The sequence below is a fragment of the Malurus melanocephalus genome, unplaced genomic scaffold (assembly GCF_030028575.1).
Source record: "Malurus melanocephalus ecotype Western Australia unplaced genomic scaffold, MMel_1.1 scaffold_231, whole genome shotgun sequence".
Taxonomy (NCBI): domain Eukaryota; kingdom Metazoa; phylum Chordata; class Aves; order Passeriformes; family Maluridae; genus Malurus; species Malurus melanocephalus.
Window position 1 is genome coordinate 328,881 of NW_026623463.1, and position 10,217 is coordinate 339,097.

Sequence of the window (10,217 nt, forward strand, 5' to 3'; positions counted from 1 at the left end):
TGGGTCCTCATTTCAAGCACCTGTAAGCGGGGCCAGCAGGGCAGGAGGGAGGACAAAGTGCCAAGCACTGCAGGCTGCAGCCCCAGTGAGCCCATGGAGGCACTCTGCTCTGGCAGCRGCCGGTTTCACAGCGATCAGGAGTTTAAGCACAGAGCTAATTGAATTGCAGATGTCTTTTCTGATGGCTATCTGCTAGCAATGCGTCAATTAAAGCAGCAGCAAAGAGGCAGAACAGGGAGGCTCTCAGTAATAAAACTAATGGAAGGAAGAGTGGCCATTTACTGCAGCCTCCACGGAGAGCATAATGCAGATAGATTCTTTTAACAAGATGGGGTTTTTTTGGGGGTGGGGGGAGAGATCTGAAACCTCAGCACAGATACCCAGCTCCCAGCTGCTAGAGATCCTGAGTGTATGTCRGACTGGAAAGCAGCTAAGAGTAATTTAAATAATCCACAAATAAGCTCATCTMCATTGCTTCCAGTACTCCCTGATGAACAGCAGATCTGCTTTCCATTCTGAAGGCCATAGAGGCTTGTTCTTTGTCACTTTGGTTTTAAAGGCTGAAAAGTTTTATTCACTGTCCTTTTATTACTTCCAATATTAAGGTGGATTTGCCCTGAGCTTACGCTTGCCAGATCAAAACCTCTCATAGTTTTATGGTGCCTTTAGAGCTCCAGAGAGGGAGAACGTTAGCAGAGCTCTCAGTCCACYCAAACTAAAAGACTAAATTCGAGCGTTATGACCTTTTCTTTTTTTTTAAATTTTTGCCTGCAGCTACTTTCTCATGAACTGCATCCAATGTGTATTACCACATACACATCACTGACAAACCACTCCCACCCAACAGTGCTGAAGAATMAAAATTGGGCTTCAAGATGGCATGAGAATCTGGTGTAGCTCAGGAATAAGGTTTTTGAGAACTGTTTTCCCTTTCCTCAGCCGATTGTTACGCTGTACCCAAATTCCTGTTATGCAACAGTTTGGGAGCCTCTTGGCCGACCCAAACTCTCTTGCTTCTTGGCACAGCACAACTSTCCTGGGGGCATCTCAATGGACAATCGCCCCCTGGGATTCAGTTTCAAGGAAAATAATCAGAGGTTTGCTCATTTTCCCTTTTGAACTACTGCCCTTTTCCTATGTATTTACAATGTAAGGAAGTCAGTTTATTCACGGTTTGGCTTTTAACTTAGTTGTTGAGCTTGGCTTTGCTCCTGTTGGAAATTGGACCCCAATCGAGGAGGGCAGTTGCCAGTGTCTGCTGGAAACTCCTTGCCCTGGGATTTTCAAACAGGCCGTTTGTTGACCTAGCTCAGCACATACTAAATAAATGCAGTCAGAAGAGTCTGCTTACTCATCACAGGAAAAGGACTGGCCCAGTGGCAGGAGATTTTCAGAATATCCCCAAACATTCCAAACGCCTTAGTTCGTTCCAGAATTCTCAAAAGCTCCGTCCAATAGGAGCAACCATCCTCCAATTAATTTCATACATCTGAAGTAACACTGAACAGCAAAGGTTGGAATTAGGCTGATTTCCTTGAATTTCTAACTTCTTTTAGGCTTTCCCCAGCAGAAAATTTGTTAGGAAGTTAAAAAACATAACCCTAAAGAGAGAGGAGAAAAGTGAGAAATCATGCATTATCGGTAAGATGTGACCTGTTGCTAATGTGCTCAAGATCCTGAACGAGAGGTTTTGCAAATGGCACATACTCAGTCAACAAGTATCCCTTCAGTCAGCAAGCTCAAGTGCTGCTATTTCTCCCTGCAAAGAATAAATAATAATTAAAATTCTTTGTATTGAGATTTGTAGCTACAAAATATCAAGGGTGGTAACTCCCCAATAGCCTTGGGGAATTCTTTCTGCAGTTGAAACACATGAAGCTGCCTCCTAGGCATTGATTTATTCCATAAGAATTAGGGAGAGGCATCTCTAAGGCACTGCATTTACTCCACTGCTGCTGGGAGGTTTTTCTCTGGRTGCTCCCTGGACAGTTTCCAGGCATGTTATTGAAGCGTATTTCTCTTTTCTTCCACAACAGTCACTTGCTCACTCCCCACCACAGGGATGGGGGAGAGATTCGGAGAAGTGAGAAACTCCCAGGTTGATACCAAGACAGTTTAACAGGTACAAGCAAAGCACAGCAGGGAATCCATTCAACCCTTCCATGGGCAGGCAGGTGTTCAGCCATCCCCAGGAAAGCAGGGCTCTACCACGTGTAATGGTGATTTGGGAAGACAAACTCTGTAATTCCCAATATCCTTCCCTTCCTCCTTCTTCCCCCAGTTTTATATGCTGATGATGGCATTTATATGATGGCATTTGGTCTGGGATATCCCTTTGGTCAGTTGTGGTCAGCTGTCCAGGCTGTGTCCCCTCCCAGCTCCYTGTGCACCCCCAGCTCCTCTCTCTGTTGGGGTGAGAGGCAGAAGAGGCCCCGGCTCAGTGTCAGCCCTGCTCAGCAGTAATGAACAAATCCCTGTGTTATCAATACTTCTGTGCACAAAACCAAACCRTAGCCCCAGAGTAGCTGCTATGATGAACCCTAGCTCTATCCCAGCCCAAACCAGCATAATCTCTATTCCTGATTCCATAGCATTGAYATCATGCTCAGGTCCCACACTGTCCAATACATCCTCATTACTCACTGTCACCATCCTTTGATGTAACACACAGGTATCATTTCCTCAGTCTATGGATCACCCCTGTGAAATGTCTGTCAAGGGTCCACAGACATACACAAAATGTCCTTTTAGTTCATTTAGTCCWTGACTTTGGTCTCCATCTCTTATGCTGGTCACTCGGGACAGGAGAGGTAGTGTGCTCTGTGGAGCAGAGCTCTACACTACTGGGTACCAAAGCCAGGTCAGGTCAGGTCACTGCTGCACTTGTGCTGCTTCCAATACGGCTTGTCCTCCACTGGTTTGGGTGACCCCTGCTGTAGTAATTCCTATACCAYGCAACTCAACCCCACATTACAACAATTTGAAGACATTTCCATTACAGTCTCCACCCCTGGACCAGACCATRTGGTCTAAAACTGCAGTTAACTCTTGTCCTTGCCTTGCTTTGGCTTGGATTTTTCCACAGACTGCAGCCCCTCAGAGGCGTACTTGCTCCAAGTGAAGCCTTATCGACGAGCCACAGACTCTTCAGGTGTATGTACCCACAGCCACAGTCACTCTGAGGCAGACCAGTTTCAGCAGTTTTGTCCTGGGGCCACAATGCCTTCAGAGATGTACCTACTCCAGCATGGCCTCACCCACAGACAGTCCCTTCAAAACCTGCTCCATCACGGCCTTACCCATGATGGCCACCCCTCCAGGGGTGTACTTGTTCTCTCCTGGGCTTTCCTACAGCCACACACTTTGTAACACTCTAGCATGACCTCAAGCACAGCCATTGATGCTTCGAGGCGTGCCTTCTCCAGCACAGACTTACCCTTGAGCTACAGTCCCTTCCGAGGTTCCCAGTCCCTCCTGCTGCTGCAGCACAGCCATAACCACAGCCACAGATGCTGTGAGATGCACCTGTGAGATGCACCATAAGGCATGGCCTTATCCAGGGCCACAGATGCCTCAGGGTGTCCAGCTCCCACATGGATTCACCCACAGATTGCAGTCCCTTCGACTGGAGCTCACGCTGGAGTTCAAACCTGTCCAGAACAGCAGCACAGTAGCAGCAGCAGYTCTGGCCATCTGCCAGCCTGACACATCGCCACGGCTGTTATCAAAATGTTCCCAGGCACCGCAGAGCAAGGTGATAAGCAGCACAGCAGTACAGTGAGCAGCCACTAATGAGCACTAGACAYAGGCAAGCGAGCCCCGTGGCAAACAGGAGCCTGTCGATTAATAGCAAAACAKCAATAATAGCTATAAAATCGATCTGGCACATTCCAATCACATCTGATGTTACTTCGAGCCCCACATCAGGCGACAAAAAGAACTGCTGTGGTTTAACCCCAGCCAGCTGCTAAGAACTGCAACAGCCACTCTTAATTCTCCTTCCACAACAGTCCCTTCCTCACCCCCCTGCAGTGGGAWAGGGGAGAGAATCAGAAGTGACAAAACTCATGAGTTGAGATAGACAGTTTAACAGACAAGGCAAAACACGGAATCCATTCACCACCCTCCATGAGCAGGCAGGTGTTCAGCCATTCTCAGGAAAGCAGGGTTCCACCACATGGAACAGTGACTTGGGAAGATAAATGCCATCATTCTGAAMGTCCCCCTTCTTCCCCCAACTCCATATGCTGAGCGTAACACTGCATGTTACAGGATATTCCTGTGGTCAGCTGGGGTCAGCTGTCCTGGCTGTGTCCCACCCAGCCCCTTGTGCATCCCCAGCCCTCTCTCCGGTGGTATGGGGTGAGAGGCAGAAGAAGCCCTGACTCAGCACAGTGCAGCTGTAACAAAAACATCCCTGTGTTATCAACACTCTTTTGATTACAAATCCTACCCATAACCACGCATTAGCTACTCCGAAGAAAATTAGCGCTCTCAGCTACAGCCAGTACTTTCAAGTATTAATAGAGAGCCCAGAATCCGAACCACCTAGACTGAACTCAGAATTATTTGCCAAAAAAGTATCGGTTCTAAAAAAAAAAAAAAAAAAAAMMAAACAACTAAGCCTTAAGAGGAAAAAAACCCAGCAACCTGGTCTTAGTACAGTAATAATTTGCTTTATCAGTTCATCATACTGCTGTTAAAAATAAAGCCAGTGTGCAGCTGACAACAAGAAGTCAAATAACAGCTTGAATATAGCCTTAAGAGTTACTGAATTGGAGATRTGCACAGAATAAAAAGCTTAACATATAAAAGATAGGTTACATTTGATATGACTCTCAATGCAGATGAAAACACAAGCATCTCAGAATTTGTAGAAAGAGTAATTTTGATGGAAAAAGACAATGCTCTTGACCACTSATTAACATTTGATTTAAAGTTCTCTGAAAAATTATTTGTTCTAGAACAAAAGCAAAAATCAAAACAATGCATTCCAGAAGTATTACAACATAACTGACAAATATCTGCTCTTTGTTTGGATTTCAAGTGAAATTTTAGTCACTTTGAATCCATTTCATGGCGAGGATGTAGCTTTGACAGAGCTATTGCTAAAACCATCTCAGCAACAAAACGTTGTTTGGTGTAACTTTAGAAATTATTAAACAGCTCCAAGAACTAGCTCCATAGTTCAGAACTTCTCAGTACATAAATGATCAGATTCGCCAACATTAATTTGCCCCTGTTTAGCACAGCATACTAAAATTATTAACGTATTACTTCACCAAAATCCCGAAGCCTTCTAAATCCTTTATTAAAAAARKTTTTTWWWAAAWARTAKTMTWYTWWKWAKAWKMTGCWGCWGYTKTTYWWMWAAWWAAWWMWWSWRRWSAWYWWYWTYWTYWTCAWAAAAAAAAAAMMACCCARAAAACTCTTCCCAAATTTTGATAACTGAAGCCGATGGAAAAGCCAATCTGTSTAAGTATATAAAAAAGTCAATCTTCACAATGTTATGGCCTGGAAGCATTGAAGAGACAGACAGAATATAAAGGCAACTGGAGACAATTAAGCCCTTTAAAAAGCACCAAAATTAGCATTCCTTTTGTCAGATCCAAATAATTCAAGTGTTGTTCTGCCACACTTTCTAATCATCACTTGCTAATTTTAGCTTAATCCATTAAAAAAAAAAAAAAAAATCCTGCATTTCTTTCCGGTGTTTCCTCATTAAAAACACTCTTAAATTGTACACTGAAATCTCAAGAACACAAACTATGAATTCAAGTTCACACTCCCACAAAGACACACTCACGCATGCACGTTGATATGGCAAGCCAATAAATGCAATTCAACGCCTGGTGATTCAGCTAAGCAGTGCCTGAACTGCTACATAAGAAGTGCCTGAACTGCTACATAGTTAAGTATCCACCAAAAGCAAAAATTTGGCTATAAATTAGACGAGACCTGTCCTACCTTTGAACCCTTAGCCTTCTCCTTTCCTCTGCTACACTTGATTACTCTCAGTATCAAGAAGCTTMACAAGAATAGTATCTCTCAATTTTCATTACATGGAGTAAGCAGTTGTATGACCCTATTAAAAAAACTCCATAATTAAMYYWWWYWKWYTWARWMWRWWWRRKTTATTGTATTCACATTTTAGGTCACTGYTGTAAAACTGCAAATTCCTTTGCTCCCCTGGTTGCAGTGTATTGATCRCACCTTTGCTACTTATTCACCTAGAAATTCACWGGCCTAGATTCAGTTTTAATCATTGTTACTAAAGAAGCATTTTTTTTCCAAACTTACACACACAAAACTGGAAATTCTACTCAACATTTTCAGAAGGCAGAATGAATACTGTRATGCGGGCTAATCTGGTGGGGAAGTTGCACTGCTCACTCCTTTTGTCACCTGATTTAAGGGCAGGAGCAGCTGTCAGCATGGAATGACCAGTGCACAGTCAAGGGCACAGTTTGCCAGAGGGAACAACTTACATAYTCATACACAACAGATATCTGTGGCCCTACAGTCCTGACCATAAATGACTGGACCAAACCCAGCAGTTTCGCTTAGTCAAGTGCCTTACTCCCCACTTCTTCGTTTAACTTCAGTATTCACATGTTTTTACGAGTTGTGGAAAGCAGGAGCTGCATTTTTAGCTGAAACTAGAGCTCTAAAGCCAACAGGCAGGATCTTGCAGCCAGACTTAGACTTCCTCACCTCACTATATCCATGTACCCATGCAACTGCATTGCTACATCGTAAAAGCAGCTGCAGTTAACACCAGTACAATATACAAAGTGATTTATCAACATTGTATGCTTTATTGAAAGTTGACAAGTGCAACAGTTAAATACATTGACGTGTTACAACTGTAGAGAACATGCACAAAAACATATGCATACTACTATACAGATCATATGCAAAAAAATTCATACTGGAAAATCCAATCTTTTTTTCTTCAATTCTTTGCTAGCAGGGCTTGATGATTTTTGGAGTGGTTTTTCCCATCTTGAACCAAACTACAATGAACAATGATTTACTTCAAGATAATCAGCAGCCAGGGAACTTCAGAAGTTACACAAACAGCATAAATCTGCCAAATTCTGAACAGTTGCGTAGGTGCATTCTTATTTATGTAGCATAAAAAAAAACTTTTCAAACTTCTTCAGATCAGCCAATGAAACAACTAAACTTCAATCTGTACAACCTAAATAGTTACAGGTTTCTATTTTACAAAGTAATTACACTAAATACACAAATATACAGTAGGCAAATAACCTTCATTGTAATTATCCTATGACTCAACAACTGTATTGTCACCTACCTGTTTTCTATATATAATACAGCTTTATGCACCTGTCCACTGCTTCAGAAATAGGTGCAAATATTTGCACTTAAGGTTTCAGGTGACAATTAAGTGTTAAACACTGAGATTACCTTTCTCCCTCTTCCTCTTASATCCTATGCACCAGTCCACACTTTGGAACCCCAATGCACTACAGGGGATTGAGCCATCACTTTTTACTCCAGTCTATTTCTTCACGTTTCCAAGCTCGAAAAGCACTTTTATCAGTTGTATCACTGGATGAGTGGAAGATTTAAAACAAACCAAAAATTTTCAGGCATGCAGCTTCGTTTCTCAGCCATCTGCRGAAGCTGCTCAAGTCCCCAGTGTACTTGTGCTAATTCTCTGGAAGTAGTTTATTTTATTCAACCAACCTAAGAACAAAGACTCCTTCAAGCCAAACAGGTAAGGGAGAGTAGAGAGAGACAGATGAGTGTGTAATACAAGGGGGAGAAGCCTCTCCTGATGTGTGCAAGGCATGGAGTCCTCAGTCTGGGTTGCAATGTGCATTGAAATGGATGAAGGGTGGCCGTGGCGGATTCCCGCTAGTCCTCCTCGCTCTGGGCAGTCCAGAGGCCAGCAATTATGACGGCGATGACATCTTGAGCTATGCTGAAGGCCCTGAGCCCTGTGATGCCGGCTGAGCGGGCTGCTGTGCTGTCCCTTGTGACTGGGAAGAGGAAGGCGGAGAACCAGTCTGCAGCTGTGCTTGGAACTGGGCAAGCTGCTCTGGGCTGGCAAGTGTTTTTAGCAGAGTGTTTTCTTGCTCCAGCTGCGAGTTCTTCTCTATCAGCTCTTTGATTTGCTCTTTGAGGACCTCCACTTCCTCCCTTACTGCGTACATCAAGTGACTCTTTACCAGATCCTGAAACGTGTAAGAGAGAGTGTGCGTTAGGAGAGCAGCAGGTCCCCCGTGCCGGAGCCGGGCTGTCACCGCCGCTGCCGCCGGGCCCGACACTCACGTGCGGCCCGTGCTGGACAGCGGCCCCGCCCCCGCGCCAGGCCCCGCCCCCTGGGCCCAAGCCCCGCCCCCGCGCGCGCCGGCTGCAGCCAGTTCTGGGCGCAGGTTGCCGCATTTCCCTCCCTCCCGCCGTCCGCGCGCTGCCGCGGGTGACGTCAGAGCGCGGCGCGGCCAATGGGCGGGCGAGTTATTTATAGCCGGGAGTTAAAGGCTCGGAGTTTGCCTAGCAACAGCCGGAGAGGCTCCCGGGAGAGCGGCTCCAGGCACCGCTCCAGTAACAAAGGGCGGCCGGGCCCCCGGCACCGCGCCGGGCGGGGGCCGGGGCAGCGGCCGCGGCGGCCCCCGAGGTGAAGCCGCCGGCTCCGGGTACCCGGCGCCCGTGCTGCCCGCGGGGAGAAGGGCGCAGCGGCGGGGATGYCCTGGCTGCAGCCCGCGGGGGATGCGCTCGTTAGGTTTGCGCTCGCCTGCGCTTGGGGGAAAGAGTAAAAAAAAAAAAAAATCCCCCCACAAAAGAAGAGGAAAAAGAAAAGTACTCAAAAACACCCCTTCTTTGGGAGTGTAGAACCCCACAAACACACTTCGCTTGCAGCCCAGCAGCGCCCCTCCGCCGCTGCATGAAGCCGGAATCAATCGTTTGGGGACGCAGGAGCCAAGAGTAATGCCGTCATTCCCTCCCCGGCATCAATACACTAACGTGCGCATTCCTCCCCGCAGGAAGCCTTTGATCAATTATAAATAAAAATATATAAAAACAGCTCCCGAAACCAAACCCGTACCTCCCCTTCCGTCCCCGGCTCCGCTACCGAAACCCGTCCCCGCATGGGTTAACCATCGCTGCCGCATCCCCATATTGTTTACTGCTTAAAACACGAATAAGGTTTTATACCCCCATTGGTACGTACCATCGCTTGCTCGATTTTGTTGTCGATAGCTACTACGCTTGCACCAGAGGAGCTGCAAGAGAAAAGGAAGAAAAAAAAAAAAACATTAGCTGCGGTTGAATTATTTAAGAGACCAGAGACTTGGTAGCGAGAATTGGTAGCCAGTTGGCTGAGAAAGTCATCCTCACGCTGCCCTGCCGCCGCCTCACCAGGATGCTCCAATGCACCAAAGCAACCTGTGAAGCCGCACCGAGTCCCCCGCCCGCAGCCCGACCACATATCCCGACATTTTGACCCCCGACGGACCACAAAGACGGAGCTCAATCGCAGGCTGCGGCAGAAGCGATTGGCGCCGGGGAGGGCAGCACCTCCAGRGGGAAAGGCGGGCGCCCAGTGCCGCCGCTGCGGCTCCCCCGGACAAAGGAGCCAGCCCGGCGCTCACCTGCCCCAGCTACCGCCGCGCCGGCAGAGCCGGTCAGACACAACACTTATTTACCTACTGTCGAGCCTCAGAGATGAGTTGTCGGTACCCAGCAAAGACGATAAGAACGAAATCGAGAAGTGTCTTAGTTGATAAACTCCTAGATCCATTGCCACCGGTCTACAACATTGGGCATTCATGCAACCGTGGCCAAAAACGCTCGCCGGAAAAAAAAAAAAAATCAGGTCTCGCTCCTCCCGGAGGCGTGCGTGCGTGCGGGGCCGTTCCGCCGGGCGAGGCGGGGCCGGGACCCTGCGGGACCCTGCGGGGCTGCGCTCGGCCGGCTCCGAGCGGGGTCAGCGCTCCGCCGCGCAGCACAAAACCCGGGCATCCCGGCCCCCCCCATCATTTATGCGCCGGCGCCCCTTGCTATTGGCTGTGCTGCCCGGGCCCCGCCCCGCCCCGCGCATCTCATTAGCGCGGCTCCCCCCGCGCTCCGCCGGGCCAGGCGGCGCCCACGCGGGACGGTCCCGCACGCGTGGGGGAAGCGGCCGAGGGAGGGAGACTCTGTCCCCCCGCATCCCCGAACCCCGGCACGCAGGGTGTCGAAAC

General features: G+C 47.6%; 1 protein-coding gene across 7 annotated transcripts in view; it reads right to left on the reverse strand.

Annotated features, from left to right (window-relative positions):
• Positions 1-6,780: 6,780 nt before the first annotated feature.
• Positions 6,781-10,217, reverse strand: part of TSC22D1 (TSC22 domain family member 1) — a 91,964-nt gene continuing 88,527 nt past the window's right edge. For 2 of the 7 annotated variants that reach the window (XM_057374730.1, XM_057374729.1), the window contains 2 exons: positions 9,206-9,257; positions 6,781-8,207 (listed from right to left, as the gene is read on the reverse strand). In XM_057374730.1, the coding sequence (XP_057230713.1) occupies positions 7,950-8,207; positions 9,206-9,257 (310 nt within the window). In that variant the 3' untranslated portion in view covers positions 6,781-7,949. Of the gene's footprint in view, positions 8,208-9,205; positions 9,258-9,680; positions 9,983-10,217 lie in introns of those variants that run through there. The other 5 variants (XM_057374735.1, XM_057374733.1, XM_057374732.1 and 2 more) reach the window with 4 other exon arrangements.